Source organism: Ziziphus jujuba, chromosome 6 (assembly GCF_031755915.1).
Source record: "Ziziphus jujuba cultivar Dongzao chromosome 6, ASM3175591v1".
NCBI classification, from domain to species: domain Eukaryota; kingdom Viridiplantae; phylum Streptophyta; class Magnoliopsida; order Rosales; family Rhamnaceae; genus Ziziphus; species Ziziphus jujuba.
The window spans coordinates 28,839,344-28,864,068 of NC_083384.1; the positions used below are offsets into that span (position 1 = coordinate 28,839,344).

A 24,725-nucleotide genomic window follows, 5' to 3' on the forward strand; every position below is an offset into this window, starting at 1 on the left:
TAAAGGATTTACTAACTTTGTATCAGATTCTTCTCTCTTTGTTTTGAAGAGACAATCTGCATATATCCTAGTTTTGGTTTATGTAGATGATATTATTATGACTGGCTCAAATAGGGATGTAATCAAACAATTGATTACTGATTTACATTCTCATTTTTCTTTGAAAGACTTGGGTGCCTTAAGCTTGTTTCTTGGTATAGAAGTAAAAAGAAGTGAAAAAAGCATGATGTTGACACAAACAAAGTATATAAGTGATTTGCTTAGGAAAACTAAAATGGGTGGAGCTAGAGCATTACCATCACCTATGGTCTTGAGTAAACCTCTGTTATTAATTGAAGATGATATTATGCATAATCCTGACATGTATAGAAGCACTATTGGAGCTCTACAATACCTTACAATTACTAGACCAGACATTTGTTTTGCTGTAAATAAATTGAGTCAGTTTGTATAAGCACCAACACTATTACATTGGGAAGCTTGTAAACGTTTATTAAGGTACTTGAAAAGGACTGCATCTCATGGCTTGCTCATAAAATCAGCAATGAAATTTGCTATTCATGGTTTTTCAGACTCAGATTTTGCAAGTGATAGAAATGACAGAAGGTCAACAAGTGGATATGGCATTTTTGTTGGTTCAAACCTCATCTCATGGAGGTCTAAAAAGCAACCTGTTGTGGCTCGTTCGAGCACTGAGGCTGAATACAGGGCTTTAGCTCACATCACTTCTGAAAATTGTGTTGGTTACAGAATTTGGTCAAAGAACTTCAACTAGAGTTACCTAAGCTAGTGATTTGGACAGATAGCCTTAGTGCAGCAGCTTTGGCTGAGAACGCCGTACTGCATCAGAAAACAAAGCACATTGAAATCGATATGCACTTTGTAAGAGACAAAGTAATGGATAAAACTGTTGAAGTCAGGGATGTGCCAACTAAGGAGCAAATAGCTTATGTGTTTACCAAAGCTTTGGGAACCTCTAGATTTCTCTATTTGAAAAACAAATTAGGGGTTGCCAATGTTGCTTAAGTTGAGTGTTCAAGAGGGAATTTAGTTCATATTTTTAGTTGAATGCTCAAAGAGAATTTTTCAGATGTTTATGCTCAAAGAAGTGTTCTGCTATTTTCCTGACTTCTTTTGCTGCAGACCAGTTATATATTAAGTCATTCTTTGGTTATATCATATATCTACTTCTGGTTTTCTGGCTGCTGGTGCTCTACTCTCAAGGAGTTCTACTTCTGATTTTTCTGGCTGCTGGTGCTCTACTCTCAAGAAGTTCTCTGTTGGTCTAGTTTGCTCAAGCTGAATGTCTCTAGTGACATGTTAATTTCAAACTCATATTTTGCTCAAACACAGTTTCACAAAATAAGAGTTTGAGGTGGAATGTTTGTGAAAAATGACGTGGCATTACTAGTTAGTTTGTTTTTGTTTTGTTTTTAGTCCAGGTCAGCAACTGAGGTGTTAGTTTGATTCTGTATTAATATAAATAGCACTCACATGTAATAAAATTTTTAACGGAAACAGTTTACTGAATATTCTAGAAAAGCCAGTTCATGTTTCTCTCTTCATTTTCTCTCTTGTTCTTGTATTTTCCTTTATTTTCTTTCATTTTCTTTATATCCAAACACTACTTTTACAAATATCACCTTACCCAACCGCTGTCCTATCTTAGCCGCTACACCAGCACACTTCACTGCTTTCTTTGCTGTATCAATATTGATAGCCAGTCTTCCATCAGGCAATCGGGTCACTTTATTTTATTTTATTTTTGGGTTGAACACCAATATAAACTTATCCCAAAAAAACATAAAAAATACCAATATAAACTCTAATATATTCTTAAAAAAAAAAAAAAAAGGTAAATATGAGCTTTTCAAGTTGTAGCAGAAAGAAATGGATCATATCTTTAATGTTTTTTTTTTTTTTTGGGAACAATCACATACGTTTTGACGATCAATCACATTCATGATTCAACTGAAATTAATCAATGTAGCGTTGTTGAACAGGGGCGGCTAGGAAAACAATCGCTTTCCGGTTTGTGCAATCTCTCTCTCTCTCTCTCTCTCTCTCTCTCTCTCTCTCTTATGTAACTATTTGGAAAACTATAAAGCCGCAAACATTATATAAATCACACTTGAATCCAATCATTTTAGAGTCAGCTTTCATTTCAATTTCATTCCTTTGCTAGCTTACAAATTTTCTATTTCCTAATAAAGGTAATAATTGTTTTATATTTTCTACAAAAGCATTTTACTATTTGTTTAAAATCAGAGAACGCCACCTGTCTGTTACTATACACGTGGAACATAGACAACCAATTAGCGTTCCTCAAAGGTCAACAACTCTGTTGTGTGATTTTTGTCCTAAGAAAACACAGATAATGTTTGTGTGTGCATATAATATATATTCATATACATTGCTACTAAGAAAAATAATAAACAAAGAATGGAGAAGCAGAAGCAAAAGTGTAGAGTTTGTGTTACAGGGGGTTCTGGGTATATTGGTTCTTGGATAGTGAAAAGGCTACCTGAAAAGGGTTATAATGTCCATGCAACTCTCAGGAATTTGGGTCTCTGTTTCTGTCTCTGTTCTTTTTGTTTATATGGGTGACCCTCTTTAGGCTCTTATCAATGTGATCTTATGGTTTTTAGAGGATGCATCAAAAGTGGGAGTTTTAAAGTCTCTTCCTCACGCAGAGACCAGTCTGGTGCTATTCCAAGCTGATATATACAATCCCATTGACTTTGAGCATGCAATTAAAGGGTGTGAGTTTGTTTTCCATGTGGCCACTCCTATGCTGCACAACTCTCAAACCTCTCTGGTCAGTCCCATCTTAATCATCAATTTAACTCGTCAAATTAATTTTGTGATCATGATTATTAACACTTTTCAAAGGGCTTAAAACTACAGTACAAGGACACTGCTGAAGCTGCTGTAGCTGGGGTTAGATGCATTGCTAATTCTTGCATTCGATCACAGACCGTCAAGCGGCTCACCTACACCGCGAGCTGCATGTCCACTTCGTAACTGGGGGAAGATGGTGCCGGAATCAAGTCTTGTGTTGATGAATCCTGTTGGACACCTCTTAATGTTTCATTTACTTATGCCAGTGATTTTATGTTGGTATGCTGTTTTCTTCCTTTTTTTTTTTAATTCAAATTTCTCACTTAAGGGTGAATTTACCATTTAGTTTTACACATATAAACTATTTTCTGAATACTATTTTTTATGTAGTTTTGTTGAATGGAATTGACAAAAGTAGTCATACGTTCTGAATAATGAAAAAAAAAAAAAAACAAAAAAACCAAAACAGCATACAAAGTAATTCTAAATAAACTTATTTAAGTGTGTATGCTTAGTTTTGTTAAATTCATTTATTGAGACGTATCATTGAAGTAATCGAACAAGAAAATTATAGCTTAGGATTAATCCCAATGAAAATATATTGTATGGTCAAAACTATGAAAAGGTAGTTATCAAAATATATATATATATATATATATATATATATGAAAACACGATTTTGTTTTTGGTTTTTTCTTTGGGTTTTTTGAAGGCATATAAAAGATCAAAGACATTGGCAGAGAAAGAAGTATTGAGCTACAATGAAATTGAAAATGGTATACTAGAAGTGATAACCATTCCATGTGGTGTAGTGGGGCAGATCAGCCTCTTCCTCCCTATCTTAATGCAACTGTCGGATCACTATTGGCACAGCTTACCGGGAATTTAACTGGTTACAATCCATTGAAAACTGTGCAAGAAAATACAGGTTCAATTCCTCTTGTACACATTGAAGATGTTTGTGAAGCACATATCTTCTGCACGAAACAACCTTCATTGAGAGGTAGATTCTTCTGTTCAGTGGTCAATCCCGCTCTCAAAGAAATTGCTCTCTACTTCTAAGAAAACTACCCGGAATACAAGATTGCAAAAGAGTAAGAACACTACATATAGCTTTTTCCTACTGTGCATGCCAATCCTACACTATAAAGGTGTGCCACCAATTTTTTGTCGACAATAAACTAATGGCATAACCCTTATAGTGTGGGACTGATGTTTTTTTTTGCAAATAACTCGCTATATATGCATCAATCTCCTTAATGATCATCTATGGTATTCTTTAGTTTTTTTGAAACTTTTTATATGTTTTTAATAAGAGCTTAATCTGTTTAGTTATAAATTCCATATAATTACCATATTTGCCATTAATTTTAGATTCATAGAAGAACCAGAGAAAGGAAGCGTACACGATTTCACGAAGCTGATCAAGATGGGTTTTGAGTAAAAATATGGTATGAAGAAGATATTAGATGACAGTATAAAGTATGGAAAGCGAATTGGAGCTGTCTAATAAGTGAATCCAAAGATTAGTTATGTGGGATACTTGTCTTTTTCTCTTTTTCCTTACGTGTCCCTATTTTAATTTTTTTCCTACCGGTTCACATGTTCCACTTCAAATCTCTTTAATCTTCTCTGCTTTAGACCATGTGAATATGCCCTAAGTATTGATCCACACCATATTACGTTTTTTTTGGGTAAATTTCACACCATGTTACTTTTTAGTGCTTTTTAATATCTTTTCTTATTCAATCCAAATACAACCTACTTTATTTTCTGTCAACCAAAAAGAGAGATAAATTATAGTAACACAAAGATGAAACATGTAATAAAATGTGACACAGAACTTCCGCAGCTGTTGACCATAAAAAAATATATAGATTTTATGTAAAAAATAAAATAAAATAAAAATTTAATAACAAAGTGTTAAATAAAAAATTATGTAAGAAGGTTGAAACTTGAAAGGATAGGTAAGGAAAAATATCAGCACCACTCACAATTTGTTGTTTAAGGGTAAGTTTCGGATTCAAAAGCTTCCATTTTTCTTTTCTTTTTTTCTTTTTTTTTTTAATAATGATCAAAAGTTTCCACTAACAACCCAATGAAGGTAAAGTCCACTGTTTGTTTGGTTGCCAAGAAAATAACGGACAGGCCCAACCCAAGTGATATACCGATAAGAGTGATAGACCATGAAATTTATGGACCAGGAGCCCCATCAGCCCAATTCAGGTTATCACGCAAAAAAGTATACAAATTATGCGATCCTGATCACCTTCCCATATTTCACTTTTGATGATAACACAAAATTGCAGAGGCCCATCGTCCCCAACCACGTGCATCTCCCAAACGACTTTTAAACTTGGCTCTGTTTCATCGCACAGTGCATTAGATTAATTCCCAGATACCGTTTCTCAGAGCCACTGCTCAGCTAAAAAATAGTGGAAAAATAGGAACTTGTTTCCCAAAATGAAAATTTCCAGTATTCAATTTCTCTGTAGGGCACCCTCAATCCTTGTCCCTTCAACATTTCTGGGTTGCACTTCTTTCAACCCATTATTTGGAAGAGACAGAGAATTCAAGTGTTGCAGAGTAAGAAGGCTTGGGAAGAAGATAAGGGGTGGAGGAATTGTGTGTGGAGTATTTCTGCCAGTTGATCCATGGGCACCCAACATTGATTCAGAGAGTATAGCTTCACAGCTTTTTGCAGCTTCTTTGTTTCCCTATCTTGGTTTCTTGTACTTCATCACTAAATCTAAGACTGCCCCAAATCTTACTCTTTTTGGCTTCTACTTCCTCCTTGCCTTTGTGGGGGCTACTAGTAAGTTCCTCTCAGCCTTCTCTTTAGATTTTTAATATTTCCTTTCTTTTTTCTTCTTGGCTGGGTGGGTGTTCTGATTGGAGTTTGAAAATCATATATATATATATATATATATAGAGAGAGAGAGAGAGAGAGTGTGTGAGATTGCAAATTCAGTTTATGATTGTTTTTAGTATTGCTTTAGGTCCTATGTATGTCCTAAGATTGTAGACTTTTTACAATCTGCAACTTGCCCTTGCACCTTTGGTTTGTGGATGGTGTAGTTTTGTTCTTTCACTTTTTTTTTTTCCTCATATTAATTGTTTCCCATCTTCATTTCCCGACTGAATTTCTCCTTGTCAAAACAAAAAGTTCTTCCATTTGTTATTAGTTGTTAGCTTTGTTTCATCTTTACTGACATCCTTCATTTTGGTCTTTTGATGCCCTTGTGTCTATTGAACAGTCCCTGCTGGCATTTATGGTAAGATTTAACTTTTGAAAGAGTTGATTATTTTAAGCTCGTATATATATCTGGTTTATTGTACATAGCTTGACTATGTTATTCTCTCTGTTGAAAACAGCAAAAGTGCATTATGGCACTTCCTTGTCTAATGTGGACTGGTTACATGGTGGTGCTGAGTCTCTTCTCACTCTCACCAATATATTTATTGTGTTGGGATTGAGAGAAGCTCTTAGGAAATATGAAGATGGAAAACAAACAGAATCAACTCCTGTTTCAAAGTTGGAAGAGGAGAAGTAAATATTCCCATTTAGGTACAACTATCTGATTTACGTTCTCCTTAATTTTTGTGCATTTTAACTACATGTCCTGCTTTCATTCTGTTTTTTTTAAACTTGTTTTCTCCAGCTTACATAGAATGGTTTAAACGCCCAATATTCCTCCAGTCTTCTTTACAACTTTACCGGATGGAATGTTGCAGGTTTCCTTGTTCCTTTGTCAAGTGATTCAAATATTGGCTTATATTCGGGATTTTTTACGAGGGCATGAACTTTATAGGATCATGTATATTGTCGTTTATTGGTTTATGTTGTTGTAAATTGGATTAAGAGATTGCTCTTTTTTTTTTTTTTCTTTTAATTTTTTTCATGTGTGGTTTACTTTTCCAACCTTGTTCTATGTTGGGGAGAAAGTTTCTGCCTTGTATTGCACCAATCAAATGTGCAATTTGAAGAACTTGTTAATGCCATCATTACTAGTTTTATGTCTAGTCATATTAGGAAAAAAGCTCTTATGTATTCTAGAAATCATTCTTCCTCTCTTATATAACAAACTACTTTTAACAAGTCCTGCTAGCTATTCTGGTGATTTGCAACTTGAAATGCTTACTTATTCTGATTTTACAATCTTCAAGTGGAATTAAGGGAAAAATCCCGCTGTGTCAAATGGGAAATTTGTATCGATTTCCACACGTTCAAGTGAGAAATCCATGTCTGGGATAGGAGAGTTGCTGGCTGAAGTGTTGGCCGAGATTATCTCAGGAAGATCAGATTCCGAACGCTGCCCGTTATGAATCCCTGCAAGGTTGTTCATCCGGCTCGGCGAAGCCATGTAGTAATTCGGTTCTGGCGTTGCCGGCGATAAAAATGATTGAGAGAAACTCCCCAAGAAAGTTTCATTGTCAAGAACCAAAGCTGAAAAGTTATCTTCACCCATCATGTATCCACATGAACCAGAAGGAAAGGAGAATGGAGGTGCAACAACCTCTCTGCGTTCCAAGTCCTCATTGTTGACCCTCGAATTACTTGGGGACTGCAGACTAAATTGCTCACCATATTGTTGTTGTTGTTGAGGAACAGGGTTCTGGTTATGTAGTTTCCTTTCTTGCTTTTCTGGTGATGCTGGTGGTTGAACAGGGTTGCTGCCTTGTGAGCATGTATGTTTTCCCCTGTATGTGATCTCAAACACAGATGGATCATCATCTGATCTTTGCACTTGCTTTGTAGCCCAACAACTTTGAGTGTTTCTGAAAGTGCATCTGTAATAGCTTCTGCATATATAATAATCTGATATTAGAATTCCACAAAGAAAAATGAAAAATGATATTCTTGGTGTCTTTCATTTTAAATTTGACTTTGGTTCATGACAGACAAAACCTGAAAACAATTGCTATTCAGCACAATTTGGGCTTCCACATGGCATGCTCTCATTTGCTGGCTTCAGTGAATTTGTTGTCAGTCCCAATGGATCATGCCATGTAGACTTCGCACCATTGGGTAAAAAAAAAACAAATTTCTTTTTGTGGGTTTTTGTGCATAAGATAATGTCTTATTTTACTCTTTTTTTGGTAAAATGGGATAATGATTAAATGGGCAAGTGAATAAAGTAGAAAACTTCGTTTACCTAGGATATTTGGCTCCGAGGATGTCCTTTTGCCCATATTTTCTCCAGCTATAGCCGTCATCATGAGGACCTTCCAAACCATTCTCAGAGTTAATTCTCACGTGGTCAGTCCATCTAGGCAATACCTTTCTGAAACCCAAAATTATCAAACATTTGAAAGAAAAGAAAAAGTATTAGGCTCTCAAGTAACAAGATTCATTGACTTTCAAAGAGTTAAATAGAATGGCAGAAAATTCACCTCTTCTTGGAGCAGTCTCTGAGGTCCTCTTTAATAATCGTACCTCTGTCAAATTCATCTCCACGTGGACTTTCATCCACTGAGATTGGAGACTCAGGAGGAACACTAACAGTGACAGTCACTCCCTGAATCTGAGTCTGAGTCTGAGTCTGAGGCTGTACCATTGGTCCACTCCATTTCAGAATCATCAGAGATTTCTCATATGAAGACAATATCTTCTGAAGTAAAAACTCTCTGGTCTCTGCTGAAGATTTCGCACCTAGATTTAGCCTCAGCTGTTTAGCTAATTCCATCCCTTCCATTAGCTCATTCATCAATGTCTTCTGCTCCCACCTGCAGCTATTACTCTCCATTGTTGTTTTTCTCTTTTTTCCTTTCTATTTTTCTTTTTATTTTTTTTTTCCTTGCTCTTTGTAGTTCTGTAAATTGGGCCTTGTCAAAAGGGACTAATATAAGCAGCAAGCAGAGCAAAAGGTCATTTCAAATTGGAGATCTATGGCTGTGAAGAAGCAAAAGGTTCAGGTGTAGGAATCTGTAAGACCCAAAAAATTTTGAAGAATATTTAGAAGGAAAAAACATGGAAGTAAGTGAAATAGTGTGAATTATTGTGTTATCGGAAGAGTAAAAAATGAGAAGCAGAACAGAGGAATAGAAGATTTTTGAGTTTGAAGGAGCAGAGAGAGTAAAGGGTGGTGTCTGCATATTACAAAGTGAAAGAGAAAAGGGCGTATTTAAAGTGGTGGAGTTTCAAAGTGTTGAAGAAGACCAAAATTAGAGGTTTGGAAATTTGAAGTTTGACTGAGAAACCGAGTTTTTCAGCTCTGACTGGTCTTTGGTCATTGAGAATGCGAGAGAAAGAGAGAGAGAGAGAGAGAGTGATGAGTGTGAGTGTGGTGGGTTCTATGCTGACCAATTCTTACTTGGAATATGTATTACTTGTAAAAGGGTGTGTATCTTTCTCTGATATGTCCAACTTGGCATATTATTGTATGACTGTGATTTGGTTGTTGAAAGTCAGAGATAAAGAGAAAAAGCGAGAGAGAAGGAAAAAAAAAAAAAAAATTAAAATATTATACCAAGAAATTTCAAAGATAATTTCCGCGTTGGTGCAATTGATAAATTGTTTGCAATCATTCAAGCAATAGAAAAAAGAAGTTAGATGGAAAGTGTGTTGACTAGCACCACACAGATGGGCACAGTGAGACTTACATTTTCCTGCACAATTACTTATTTTCAAAAATCACCCACAAACCAAGTTTTATTTTATATGCTTCCATATGCAAAAAGAAACTAGGAATTGCAGGAACAATTGCTTCTTTATCCGCGGTTTTAAGAGTAAAAAAGGAAGAACTTAGCAAAAAGTGAAAATTTGCCGCGGACCCTTTTCTCTCATGACCATATTATTGGTTGGAAATGGTCTTTTTGAAACAAAAAGAATCCAAAAATTGAAAAAGTCATATTTGAAGACTATAATATCTCAGAAAATACCTATTTTATATCCAAAAATCATCATAGTAATTATATTTAATATATACATGAATATTTTAAAATATGTTTGAATTTTACATTACAGTGTCAACCCTTGTAACGTATAAATGTTTGGGAAATAAGATCTGACAAAAAAGAAAAAAAAAAAAACTTTAAATTATTGTTTTTAATTTCTAAACTCCTATTAAAGACTACTGTTTTTCCAGGTAATAATTTTGAATTCAATATTTCATTTGAAAATCATAAAAAAGCAACAAGAAGAAATTTCTAAATTCCTAAGTTGCTTGTGAGTATTGAGTGTATAATGTGTTGAACTAGTAGCCACCACTATCGTACCCTATTGTCATAATTTTCTTAGAAGGTGAGCTATAATGCATTCTAGATTATGTGTAGCATGCATGGGCTATTGACCACACGAGTGACTATGGTCCGCTCTATATCCAACAGATTCCCTTGAATTGTAAATTTCAACCACTTGGGCCAAAATAATAATATTATTATTATTATTATTTTAAGCTAAGAGACCAAAAATAATATTTAATGTGGTAAGAATTTGGTCAAGTATAGTTCTTTTCATGCGTGTCTCTTGGTTAATAACAAAAGCAATCAATGTATACCAAACAATCTTTCTATCAAATTAGCAGTTTCGGATTAAATTTCATAGATTTTTTCTTTTTTAGAGCACTTAGCTGTCCAAAATGAATTAGAGCACTTAGCTATCCAAAATGAATTGAACTTAATTTGATGAGGTCCATTTAGAGTGACTAATTGGATCTATTAGACCCATTTATTTTGATTGGAACAAGTTAATGGATGATATCGGACTCCATTTCCTGAAAGGTAAAGGATTAGATATTATTTTATTCTAATATCATCAAATTTTGTATTAATTTATAGTTTATGTTAATCCGATATTACTTTTGTTTTTTTTTTTTTTTTATAATAGTAAAAAGTGATTGGAATAATCAGAGGTCTTGAAAGGATGATGTTCGAAATTTCTTAGTATCGTCCTGGTAATGAACACATCACTATCTTGTCTCTTTGTTAAAAGAACTAATATATTAGAATGGGTATTTTTAAATACAATATCTCTAATTTTTTCAATCTCAGTATATTATATTTGATTTTGTCTTTAGTTTTCAGTGGGGCTTCAGCTCCATTTATCAAAAATACGCTAATGAGGAAAAAAAAATAAAAATGAAAAAGGTCAATTTTGTGGCTATTTAAAGGTGGAAATGTCGGACCTACAGATAGTAAATATGCTCAAACTATGATGTAGACTAAAGTTGTCTAAATCTTTAATGCAATTTGTTAGCTTCCCGGCAACTGAGAGTAAATATATATGTTAAATGAGGTTGTTGTATGAGTTTCACATCTATATTTATAAATTTTATATTTGAGAGATATTTTTTTTTTTATAAATTTTATATTTGAGATATTCTTTCTTTTATACATATATTCGTATCTATTGTAATGATAACATTTATATATATATATATATATAAATATATATATAAAAGAACGATATGCTATATGTGCATTTAAGGAAGGCAGAAACATGGCGCATTAAGCTGACAATAATTAACCCAATCAAAGTAATTAAAAATTAATTAATTTCCTGTGTACTTAAGATTGAGATGGTAATATATATATATATATATATATATATGTGGATTTGATATATTGAAAGATTCATAAAGACGGGCGGTCATCTACAGCTCTCAAGTACTATAGGTAATACAAACTTAATGATTATGAATGTTATTTCTTACCACTTTATTTATCCATAAGTCTTTATATATATATATATATATATTAACTATCATTCAAAATATCCCTTCTATGTTTATCCCAAAAAAAAAAAAAATCCCTCCTATAGTTTTAGCAAAAAAATAGCATCGGTCCTTTCTATATATTCTCTATCTTGTTATGGAATATCAACCATAATTTCTTAAATATGAGATGACAAAAATGCATAAACGATATGAATATATATAATCATTCTATTTATTAAAAAATTATGGATAAAAAATCCGATGTATACGTTTATAATAAATTATAAATTAAAAAATATGGGACAAAAAATATGAGTATAATATGTATATAATTAAAATGAGTTATTTTTAATATTTATGATAAAAATATAACTATCAGTAAGATAATAAAAGTTTAATATATTAAAAAATAATAAATATTCAAAAAAACAAAAAAAAGTATTTTTATATACATTCTTTTATGTTCTTGTAAAAGAGAAAAAAATAACCAAAATTGTTTTTTTTAAAATACATAATTTTTTAAAATCAATACAAGAAGCAAATTCTTTTTTTAAAAAAATATGTACATATTTATTTATGAATCTACTAATTAGGATATCAACAGATATGCATATTATTTGTGAATTTATTAATTAGAACATGAATATGTGTGTGTGTGTGTGTACATATAGATATATGAACAAAAATAAAAAATTTGCTGACTTGATGATTAGCAAAAATAAAGAAATTAAAAAAAAAAAAAGTTGCATAGGGTGTAGAAAGACATAATCAATTATCACATGGAAGATGTTCTAATTCAACATTAAATATTACAATAATCAGAAAATAAATGAAAATTCCAAAAGAGGACAGTCTAAAAATTTGCTAGAGACCACCAAATTAAGATAATTGATGCAGCGAATGAGGAAAAATTAGTCAAATCTGTGGAAGATCACATTAAGAAGTGGAAATAAACATTAATCGTTGGGCGGATTAATGTGGCCCCTTTTATCGGCAAAGGCTTCAGCATTTCTCATTAGCCAGAACCTCTCAATTTCTTCAGCCGTACGACCTGGGATGCGACCCGCTATCAAATCCCACCTGCTCAATCTTCAAACCATTAATTGAATATCATCCATGCTCTCGTTTCATGAAACATGTGTTAACGGTCTTCATGGCCGTATATGTATGATCACTTCAAAAAATGTTTTGACAAATACCATCTTGGTAATTGAATGAAAACCTCCAGCTGTTTATAAATTATGAGTACGACTGCTAATAATTTCTCGATGTTTTACCCATCCTTAATGCACTCGTTCAAGGGCCAAAATGTGTCTGTTATTTGTCCAAAATATCTTGAGCCTAAAACATTCTATATTTAATAAATAATAAAAATAATCATTATAGAGTGTGAATATTCATATATTATGCACCTATCACCAATGTATTTTGGTAATGAAACATTTGGTTTATATATCCTTTAAGTTAATTCTACACCATAAAAGAACTATAAAATTTTATTATAGCGTATTTCCACACTCATATTCCTATAATGGATAATAGAACTTGCATACTCACTTAAGATGGGCATGCATGTCCACTCTAATGGACCTATATATTATATATTTATATATATGCTAATCCCAATTTTTTTCTAAAATGTTTATGAATCCTTAAGCAAGTTTTATTTGCTTCTATCAAACATAAGTATTTGTTTATTTATACGATGGTTGAGCAATAATATTATATTATATTTAACACTTGGAGCACCAAATTAGGGGGGAAACCCCCTATTTTTTTTTTAAAAAATATATGTTATATGTTTTATTGTTTTAAAAAGTATTTTCTTTAGAATAATAATTACTGCCTTCTCTCAAAATAATCTCTCTATAAAATAATGTTCCCTTTCAATTTTTGATTTTAAATTACATGAACTCTTATATTCTTTATATTTTTTAAAAAAGTTAATTTTTTCCTTTTATGTAGCTAGTAGCTACTTTTTCTATTAAAACTATGTAAAAAAATTTATAACATTATTCAACTTAAAATTTATATTCTTATTGGTGTGTATGTGGTTAAAATTTCTATTTTCATTTTGAATAGAAGTTGTCTTTTTCTTCTTCTTCTTCTTCTTTCTTTTATTTATTTATTTATTTATTTATTTATTTATTCTCTTTATATAGTTACCTTCGTAATTTTGCATAGAAGTTTTAAGAAAATGAAGTTCATTTCAGTTTATTCAAAATAGTAGCTAATAAATCCTATTTCAAATTCATTCCACTTAAAAAAAATATATATTTATTAGTTTAATGTGACCATTTATATTAACATCGCTTTAAAAATTATATTTTATCATTCAATCATAGAATATATTTTATTATTCAATCATGTTTTACTCCACCATTACTTTCTAGTATAATTCTTGGTTCAAGATGCTATATTAATAAAAAGATAAAATCTATCTCAGTCTAGTACTCGCAAAATCATTATTTCCACTCAAACATTCAAAATTGAAATCCCCACCATTAATTTTCAAAACTGATAAAATTAATTAGCCACAAAAAGATTTGATTTCACCAATGTACATGGCCACATAATCTATAGATATATATATATATATATATATATATGCATACATAGGTAATCAAGACAGAATATGTGTACATTTTTGGACGATCATGTTTTTGTCAAATCTTCCTGATTATTAAAATGGTCTCATATCTTACACTCCCCTTATATATACACGTACGTAACACGCGCGTATAATACATATCAAAATCAAGATCCTAAATAAATTATTTCCATGTGTATTACATGTGCAAAATTTGACAGCAAATAGTAAAAGGACAGAGGTGGATACGTATATTATATGCACGTTCGATGCATATTAATATTAACATAAATATATAAAACCATTATATTTTTTGATCAAAAAATATATATATTTTTAAACTTATCTCTTGTGTAATGCGTTAAATGAATCAAAGTAGTATAGCTTCGATGCAATCTCTCTTAATTAATAATTTTTACATTAGAATGTTAGATGGATTTTTCAATTTTTATTATTAGTTATTAGATTATTTAAAAATTTATGAGATTTAAAAATAAATTTAAGATTTATATTATTTATAACCATATTTATGTTGATTTCTTAAAATTTAAATATTATAATGAAGTCATATAAATTTTAATTTTTAAAACAATTTAAAAATTAATAATAAAGATTTTAATAAAACATTTATCACCATGTTTTGATAGAAAATTGACTCCTCTTTTAATTATGCATGTTGCTACTAAAAATGCCTCGATAAATGAGCTGAGGTGGACCGCTATAAATAAATAAATAACTCATTAAACTATGACAGTACCCGTTGCGAAAAAAAGAAACATTGACAATGCCCAAAAGTCGAACGCTGGCAAATCAATTAATGAACAACCACCGAAAAAAGAAAGGTAGCTTATATATATATATATATATATATATTCTTATTATGGTGACTAGGATTTTGGCAAATACCCATTACAACATTTAGAAATTGTCTCTTGAATACATGGGGCAATTTAACTTTTACAATTAATTTTACCAAGATAGGTTTGGAGAAGGAAAACTGGTAGTACCATACTACTAGAATGCGTGCTCTGAATTTAATTTACGTCAAGTAATAGCCTAGTTAGTTTTTTTTGCTTATTTTAACATTTTATGAGCAAATTGTTTCCTTCTAATTCTCTTACACACACACACACACATATATATATATATATAATATATATATCACGATTATGTTGCCGATTTAACCACTGTTTATGCAGAGCAGGAAATATAGGAGTATTATATTACTTGATTGCATGCCTTAAAATTTTCATCTTGACATAGCCTAACTAGTTTTTGCTTATTCTTTTAACATTTTGTGTGCAATAATTCAATTTTATTTATTTATTTATTTTTTTCCCTCTTTCACATATACATATATCATGGTTATGTCGCTGATCCAGCTTTCTGGCATTTATATATATATAGGGTTTGAAATTTATATAATCATTATCATAATAATCTGATTATAGATTTGGGACAAATTTACATATGCAGCTAATTATAAGAAGTATTTAATTAAATTGAAGCCAGAAAAAAAAGGAAATTGAATGGTGATTATCGGGTTAATTAATTTAATTGTAAAAAATGTTTAAACATACCTGTCTCCCACAAGCCTGTACATCCTGTTGATGAGATCTTCTTCTTGTTCAGTCATCTTTATGAGCTCCCACTCGATGCTGCTCACTTCTGTACTCATGAAAATAAATAAATAAATAAAAACAGGGTTACAAACATATATACATTATATATATATATATATATATATCTATATTACTACTTTGAAAAAGTCTTTCATAAATGGATCGTGGAAAAAAATTACATCCACTTTTTCTTTTTCTTTTTCTTTTTTCTTTTTGGTCATCAGGACCAATATTTTCTTGACATCCAAACAACAGTAAGATAAAAAACAGACACATCATGAAAAATTAAGATTGAAAAAAAATTGAGAAGTGAAGGGAAATACGATAAGACCTTCCGACTTGCAGCTTTTTGTCATGGTCTTTTTTTTTTTTCCCACCTAATGTTTATCCTTAATTGGAAGCTTTTGCTTGCAGTCAGAAAGAGAAAGAGAGAACAGAAGGGAAGGGAGAGATCAAAAGCAGTCTAATTCCAATGAACTCCAAGAAGAAGAAGAAGAAGAAAAAATATCAGTGGAAGAAAATTCGGAGAAATCGCAAAGCCAGTGACCCTTTAGGAAACCAATGAAGTCCAAGAAAGGAGGACTAAAAGATTAGGAGGAGAAATAAAACTCGAAGAAATTGCAGAGGCAGTACTGGTACCACCTGTTGAAGAAAACCAAACCAAATCATAACCATCATGAAACGACAAAATAGAGGAGACTATGTAGAGGGTTTGCATGGAGATCGCCCGAACATATATTAATTGAGTTTGAAGATTTTTTTTTGGTGGTTAAATTTTCCCAGAGACGAAGCTGGCTCAATGGAATGTCTGGTGCAACCGAACAGATGATGTAAAATCTTTGTTGACTTGTAGTTATCATTTGACTCCCTCTCTTTCACACACGCACACACACACACACACATACATACATATATATATTTATATATATATATATATATATATTATATTATCGGATTTAATATGGTAGAAAACTGCAGGGACTTATAAAGATGGACAATCGTTCATTAACAGTTAAATTATGTAGATCTGATCAGTATAAATAATTATCTCTTTACACAGATTCTTTATAATTCTTAATCATATCAAAACTAATTATATATATAAAGAGAGGGTTTGAAAATGTTAGAAAAATAATCTTTATCTTATATTGAAAGTTTATTAATTTGGTAAGTGTTAAAGGTTGTTATCGGTATTTGTTGAACGAAAATTTTAATATATATTAAAATCATATGTGTATATACAAATATAATTTGTGGTATTAAATTATATTATCTCTTTCAAAAGTTGGGGATTTTAAATCCACATATTTATACATATTTAGGATATAATGTGTGGGATGTAAAATTCTACATAAATTGTTGTCCAATAGGTAATTTCTGTATGAATGTATATATTTTATTCAATTCATATTAGTTTGAATACTTGGCCATTGGCACTAAAAAATATAAATGCGGCCAAAACCAAAATTCAATTGGAATACGTACTTTCATATATATATATATATATATATATTTGGATAAGAATAAGGACTTTCATATTTGTCGCATAAGCAAGATGTAAACCTTTCTTTTATTTAAAAAATAAAAAGAAGTAAAAACCTTTATTACCAAAAAAAAGAAAGAAAAAAGAGTAAAAACGTTGTGTGAGGTCATTCTCATGTCCACCTGGCTATGAAGACATCAGATGGCACGTATGAAGAGATAGTGATTGCATGGACAGGATGAAATTATGATACTTGTGAAGAGATAGTGATTGCATGGACAGGATAAAATTGTGTGGACATGAAATGATGTGTTCTAATAAATATTTACTAGTAGTAGTGCATGCATTTAGTATAAAAAAGATTAAATTTCCAGGTTAAAAATGATCCATGTGAGGTATTGTTTTATTATGGATTAGGCTACACTATCACTAGGTAGAGTGTGTAATCCAAAGGACAAAACGAAATACAACAGGGGCACCAAATACAAAGGGGACCTAAAAAGGTGATATTACTAAAAAAGATTCATCTACTGTATATGATGCATAAATTTTAATGAATTCATTACTTAGCATGGTCCAGGAACAATCTTTTTGCTTGTGGCAGTAGTTTTCATAGCCGGTGAATTTATTTACCATAATTTACTATATTTTAAATAACTAATCTTGAAAGCAAAACAATTTTCATTTCGTAGATCAAGAATATAGGGGTATTTTTTATTTTTAAAAAAGAATATTCTAAATTAAAAAGAATGTTAATGTACTTCAAAATAAATAAATAAAAAAATCAGAAACATAAAGTACTCTTCTTGAAAGATTTCCAATAATTTCTTTCCTAAAAGCATGCTTTACTTCTTAATAAATCTAACATTAATTACCACTTTTATTAAGGTATTGTTTAATATAGTTTTTGTTTTTGTTTCAGCTTTTTTAAAAATGCTTTGTGAAAAAATTATCATCCATTATTTTCGTTATAAGTGTTTTTGAAAGTGAAAATTATTCTGTGACATTTATCAAACACTTTAGGAACAATTTTTAAATTTTAAAAACTGTTTTTACGCTTTTAGAAATTATATTAAATAGATCTAAGATTGAGATAACTTATATATAATTATCTCTCAAGTTCTCTTATAAAGTTAATAAGTTTTCATGTTGATGCAAAAAGGTATACATATATTAATTATTTTTTTATTTTTTATTTTTACTGAGCGATCAATCATATATATATATATATATATAACTACTATAGTTTAACTGAATATCTATTAGACGAAGTGGCCTGGCCTGGTGGTCGAGAGTCATTACTTGCGCCAGAGATACAGTCGCTGGGGTGGGGAGAGCATAGGGGTCAGATAAAAAAAAAAAAATATATATATATATATATCACATGCTTTGATTTTCTAGAGTAAAAACAGTATCACTTTAATTAAGTAGGATTGGTGAACGTCTTCGTTTGGCAAAGTTTTTTTTTTACTTTATATGTCCATTTGAAATAACTGATGAAAATAGAATTTTATATAAGAGATTTTTTTGAAAAAATTTTTTTATTAAAAAGCTAATAAGTGTTTGGTTATAAATAAAAAAATTATATTAAATGTTCATTAAATTTCTATATAAATTAAAAAAAAAAAGCTTTTTTTAGAGAAACTAAAAATTTAGATTTCTATAAAACAGTTAAAAATTTTTTTTATCAATAAATACTTATTGATTTTTACCAAATATCTTTATTTTTTGATAAAAGAGTTTTTGGCCATCTAGTAGAGTTTATAAGCAAAAAAAAAATTCTATTAAATGAACGCTTAATATGAGCATTTAATACAGCTTAATAAATATTTAATACAGTTTTTTTATTTGTAACAAAACATTTATTAGCTTTTTAATAATTTTTTTTTAAAAAAAATCTATTATATAAAATTTTACAAATTAAAGTTTTACTTTCATCAATTATATGAAATGGGATCCTAATCTTAATACTAAGAAACGTGGTCCATTAAACTAGCTACCACATTATTGGTTCTGACTAATAACACACATAATCAATATAATACATATACTTAATTCGCAGCCAACTTGGACAAAAACTTTCTGTGCTGTTTCACGCTAAGTTCTGTCTTATTAGGGAGCCCTTGTTAAATGCATGTTGTTTTGTTTTTGTTTTTCTTTTAATTTATCGTCTATTCATAATTAGAAGCATTATCTGATAAAACACAATAATCTAGTTAATTTACTATTGGGGGTTGAAATTAATTGGTTTTTTCATAGTACCATATCCGTGACTGTGCAATATTCGTCCTGGTTATATATATATATATATATAGAGAGAGAGAGAGAGAGAGAGAGAGAGAGAGAGAGAGAGAGGAAAGAAAATCATTGTGGGCTGTAGACTGTTTGGTTTGAGAATCAATTTTGGAGACTAGGTGGGCAACGGTAAGTGAATGTCAGTATGTATGTATATAGATATATATATATGATATTTAATTTGTGGATTTATGTAATATATTTCCATATCATTTTCTCCGATGGGTCATTCTCAGCCATATGACAAAAATATACCTTATACGCATTCCCAATAAAAAAACATACACATTAAAACAAGAAGAAACTTCAAACCAAATCATTATATATCCAAACACAATCAGGAGGGTCGTTATTAACTATTCCCCTCACTAACAGAACTGACTAATTTTCCATATATTATAGAGCTAATATAAATTATAATTTGTAACAGAACTGACTAATATTTTTAGTGAGAACTGAAAATTCGTAACTATTGCTCTTTTTTTTGTTTTTTTGTTTTTGTTTTGGAGTGTTAAGTCTTCAGCTTGATAATAAGCATGTTAAAATATTGAAGGTGAAAGGTGTATGGACCAACCCTTCAATGGTTTTGAAAAAATGAAAAATAATCATCTTAAAAGTCCTTTTGGCAGGCTATGGAGCAGGAACTTTAAGCAAAACTCTGATAGAATAAAGTCCAGCTATCAGAATTATCCAAATCCACCTCTCTCATATCGTAGAGTTGCGTGATAAGTTGTAAGACCAACAATCAATTAAGGACCTTTATCAAAAAAATAAATAAAAAAATCAATTAAGGACAGATTGAAAAGTTACCAAACAAAAGAAATTTTTTCAGAGGAAAAGATAGCGTCACCAAAATAAAGTTCCTTTTTATCCCCTAGAAGACACTATACGAGGATGTTTGGTGATTTGTACTATTAACCTGCACATTATATATATATATATATATATTTGTTTTCTTTTTTGGTTGAATTATTGTGAATGATATTTGGCAATTTAAAATACTCAAACCGATGCATCTTAAATAATACCGGACCCACCCCTTTTAACACTATTTGCGGCGCACTGACCGCCGGGATGGGTTTTCCCTTTATTAGTTCAATTGATGCAAATAATAAATTTATTCAAATATTATTTAATTTTTATTTTTTCAATGATAAACTTTCTAATAATTATTTTTATAATTAATATTATTTAACTTTAGATAATGTAAATGCTACCATGAATGACAATAAAATAAGTCAACTTAGTATATTATTAGTAATGTAATTAGTTAAAAAAATCCATTAAAATACAAAAATCAAGTTAATCTATTTTGAAAAATGTAACTATTTTTTTAAAAAAATTAGGTGAATAATGATAAAATACAAATTTCTTTTGTATATTTTTAATAGTATACTTATTTAAGAAAATTTATAAAAATCAATTTTATTTTGTCAAAATTAATTTTTTGTATAAAAATTATAATATAATATGTTTCTACACCAAATGTTTGTGAAATATTAATTATGCGTATCAAACGTACTTTAATTAGCTGGCTACCATCGCAAATCAAACGGACTATAATTAGCTGGCTACCATATATCCATTTAGCGTGGATTCTCCAAATGAGACACATTTTGATACCCAGTCTACGTTTTCAAATTGCCAAGAAAAATTTTGTTTGAGTGGGAGAATATTAAGATAAGGTAGAGTACGTATACTAGGGGGTATAGTCGTATAGTACCACAATGACATGGTCATCAACGATTGTAAACAATCAGGGAACTTATTCAGTGGGTTGATTTTGGATAGAGAAAGGGCATGCCCTCTTTTTGTCTCTTTCTGGTTAGGGAATCAGGGCTGTTTTCTCAGGCCATAATGTCATTGCAAAAGCAGATTCAAAGGGCTAAATAAATAAAAAGTGAAGGAATCCCACTTTTTGCTTCAATGACTATATAAGAGCTTCATATCTCGTTCTGATATGCACCAGCAGAAAACACAGAAGAGAAGATAGTATAAGAAAACTAGCCTCTGCCTTTGTTTGAAAATGGCCTCAATCCAATCCCACAAGCCAGCCGATGAACCATGCCACCACACCAACCATTGTTTGACCAACTTGTTCAAAGGTAATAGTCATGACAGCAAGCAGACCCAGTCCACCCACAAACACCATGAAAGCACTGGCTCCGCTGGCCATGGCAAGACCAAGAAGAAAGAGAGAAACCTATTTCAGAGGATCAAGGATGGACTCTCTGGTAATGACAGCAGCAGCAGTGACAGTGAGAGCGACAACGAAGGCAGCCACAAAACAAGGACTTCAAAGAAGGCAAGTTGTTTTTCTGTATATATATGTATACATATATAAATAACCATCTCAAACACATATACCTTCACTAATTTCTCTCAAGCATCATGCATGCTTGTTGTTTAGACTAATTATTTCTTGCGTTTTTCATTGTAATCTAAAATCTTTCCAACTAAAGTTTTGTATGCGTGTGTTCTTTGTTTGCAGAAATAAATTGAAGAGGCAAGAGTGCTTCTGAAATATGGGAACACATTATTATGATCAGCATAATCAAGATGCTTATACTATATGATATAAAAATATAAAACTTAAATAAAAAGCCAATGTTCTGACTTGGTTAGTTTCCTTGAGGGATTTTATCCCTCAAAATGTAAAATAATTGAATGCACTATCTATAATATGTGCAAGAATAAGCTTGTTTGGTCTAAGGTTGATTCAAGCTCCCAATCCCTAGTATATCCTTTAAGGTTGCACACTTTGAACATTTTTGCTAACGTCCAATGGTGCTGTCTATCCTGCTCAGTACCAAATGGGATGAGCCATAGTAAAAAAAAAAAAAAAAAAAACAATATTTATTTAAGTTACTGATAATAGTTGTTAAAGGAAAACGAAAAGGAAAACTGAGAGAACCGAATGATACAGATGGAGAGATCTTAGTGATAATTTGCTCAAAGTGCTTCACGCTTTGATGGTCCACTGAGATGTATCTGAGCTACTGATGTTGGCTATTGCTTCATCCTGAGCAGCCATTAGAGCCTCTTTCATCTGTCATATTAAACCAAATTAACACCTTAATTTCATGTTCATATATTTTGATTAGAGACAGTCTAAGTGTACAAACTAACCAGAAATTTGAGATCATTTCCAATGAAATTATGACAAGCTTCATGACGTCCAATATCATTCAGATTCACACTTGGATCTTTAGGGCTCCCTTTTCCAAGAGCATTTAAGATCACTCCACGTTCATCTGCGCATGGCAGATATGATCAATTCTGGCCGTGAAAATGCCACATCTATATGATCAATTCTGCAAGAAAAGTTGGTGGTTAACTAAATAGCAACTAAATGAACTGTATCAATCATGTGAATCAAAGAGTACAAAGGAAGAAATTCTCTTTTACTTGTTTGTTGCACCGATTACAGATATGCCCTCCGGCTGGTCTCTGCCATCTAACTCTATAAGTAACTGCATTGTTGAGAATTATATCATATAGGAATTGTTAGTCTGAAATTAAATACTTTTGTTAAAATTAGTTCCAAGACTATTGTCTTCAGCAGATTGTTTGATTGATCACCTGCGTCACCATTTGCTGAGCCGAGCGTCCCCATGCTGCTGTTGTCTTGCTTTGCTGTTAAGCTATTTATCTACAATGATGAAAAAGAGAAATTTTATTAAGTAAATTATTAAAGAAAAGTATCACAAAATTAACTCTATGATTTGGTTCTATAAATGTAGTTTGAAATAATGTTTGTTGAGTGAAAAATAAAAGATTTAAAGAGAGCCACAACAGGAAAAGCAGCTAATATAGCTGGCCTTACCAAATGGGATTCAACTTTAGGCTGATAGTGAAATAGTCCATAGTTTTTTTTTCAATCATCACCATACATATTTACATGGGTAGGAAATTGAGAAAATTAGTACCTTATTTTGCTAAGTATATTTCACACAGCTAACAATAAATGGATCAAACATCTGCCTTATATCATTCAACTCTCCAACATCTTCCCATTTTACATCAGGAATGGTAGAGAAACCTTCTCTTTTACTTGAAGATTGAACCTTTTGAATCACTTCCTGCATATATAAATATATATCACATATAAAATGTTGGCAACTTGACTTGGTATCTAAACTAGCAGGATCATAGATATTAACCCATGAAATTTTAATACAATCATCACCACCTCAATATCATCCATATGTAATATTTAGGTTGTCAACAGCTTTATGCAACCACCGTTCCATCCACCACTTTTCTTTAAATTCCTTAGACTTGTTTATAAGCCTCCCCAAGGCAGTATAAGTAGACTCAGTAAGCAAGGAATCGATATCAGCCGGAAAATACCCTGGAGTAGAGGTTGCTATCTTCATAACACGAAAGGAGCCTTCAAATCTCCCAGCTCTCCTTAGAGCAGGCTCAAGATCATCAGGCCTATTCGTGGCATCAATTACAAGTATGTAGCCAGAATCTTGTGAGCGCCTGTGATATTCATCCATGCAACACATCGATTGTGCCACAATCTGCTTGTATATCTGGTTCCATAAATCCTGTCTTTTTGAAGCAATTGCTTCGATTTCATCAATAAATACAATTGAAGGGGCTGTCTTCTAAGCTTCTGTGAAAGACACCCTCAAAGTTGTATTCTGATTCACCTTAATTAATTACAGAGTAATATTAATTGAAGCATATAACTTGTTTGTTTTGTGGTTAAAGCTAAACCCATCCTCAATCCCACTTTCTAAAAAAAAACTTCCAATGTCTGACATTATTAGGAACATTGGAAACCGAACTTATTAAGCTATATTATTTGCCATAAAATTTTTAATTCATGGAAAATAAAATGGATGGATATAAATTAAATTGGTAGTGAGTATTTCAGTTAACATATATATTACAAAAGGGTACTTTCTTCTCATTGGTAATGGCATGGGCCAAAGTGGTTTTGCCACAGCCGGGTGAGCCATGAAAAAGAAAACCAGTCCTCAACTTGGATCCCACAGTTACCAGCTTCCTATGGCATAACAAGGGGCAAAATCAGAGTATTCTGAATCTCCTTCAACAGAGAATCCATTCCATCCAAATCCCTAAGCCTTGGCCTGCGACATTCCGGTTAGCTTTTCGGTTCAGTATTTCAATTGATATATATATATATATAGATATTTTTGGGTAAATATTGCAATTGACATTAGTCTAAATTAAAGAGGGGGAAGTGTGACTTGAAAGGTATA

The 24,725-nt window shown here is 31.4% G+C and overlaps 4 protein-coding genes across 7 annotated transcripts; 2 read left to right on the forward strand and 2 right to left on the reverse strand.

Annotated features, from left to right (window-relative positions):
- The first annotated feature begins 2,442 nt into the window (after nucleotides 1-2,442).
- Nucleotides 2,443-4,972, forward strand: LOC107430001 (NADPH HC-toxin reductase 1). Its single transcript, XM_060817945.1, is given in 6 exon segments — nucleotides 2,443-2,566; nucleotides 2,649-2,818; nucleotides 2,908-3,020; nucleotides 3,538-3,658; nucleotides 3,661-3,935; nucleotides 4,216-4,972. Coding segments are annotated over 6 exon segments (939 nt in total). The 3' UTR covers nucleotides 4,352-4,972.
- A 186-nt stretch (nucleotides 4,973-5,158) lies between these two features.
- On the forward strand, nucleotides 5,159-6,843 carry LOC132799103 (uncharacterized). 4 transcript variants are annotated; one of them, XM_016040781.4, is made up of 4 exons: nucleotides 5,159-5,656; nucleotides 6,099-6,116; nucleotides 6,217-6,409; nucleotides 6,504-6,843. In XM_016040781.4, the coding sequence occupies exons 1-3, from the start codon at nucleotides 5,305-5,307 to the stop codon at nucleotides 6,393-6,395; spliced, it is 549 nt and encodes a 182-aa protein (XP_015896267.1). In that variant the 5' UTR covers nucleotides 5,159-5,304; the 3' UTR covers nucleotides 6,396-6,409; nucleotides 6,504-6,843. The 4 variants fall into 4 exon arrangements, with proteins under 4 accessions (XP_015896267.1, XP_024934916.1, XP_024934915.1 ...); XM_025079148.3 differs by having other exon boundaries at nucleotides 6,577-6,843; XM_025079147.3 differs by having other exon boundaries at nucleotides 6,217-6,391.
- A 27-nt stretch (nucleotides 6,844-6,870) lies between these two features.
- On the reverse strand, nucleotides 6,871-8,947 carry LOC107430000 (probable WRKY transcription factor 53). Its single transcript, XM_016040779.4, has 3 exons — nucleotides 8,236-8,947; nucleotides 7,998-8,126; nucleotides 6,871-7,644 (listed from the first exon to the last, which is right to left on the reverse strand). Exons 1-3 carry the CDS (start codon nucleotides 8,586-8,588, stop codon nucleotides 7,014-7,016), a joined length of 1,113 nt encoding a protein of 370 aa, XP_015896265.2. The 5' UTR covers nucleotides 8,589-8,947; the 3' UTR covers nucleotides 6,871-7,013.
- Nucleotides 8,948-12,251: 3,304 nt separating this feature from the next.
- On the reverse strand, nucleotides 12,252-16,613 carry LOC107429990 (transcription factor TRY). The gene is made up of 3 exons (XM_016040774.4): nucleotides 16,042-16,613; nucleotides 15,669-15,756; nucleotides 12,252-12,578 (listed from the first exon to the last, which is right to left on the reverse strand). Exons 1-3 carry the CDS (start codon nucleotides 16,064-16,066, stop codon nucleotides 12,455-12,457), a joined length of 237 nt encoding a protein of 78 aa, XP_015896260.1. The 5' UTR covers nucleotides 16,067-16,613; the 3' UTR covers nucleotides 12,252-12,454.
- Nucleotides 16,614-24,725: the final 8,112 nt, after the last annotated feature.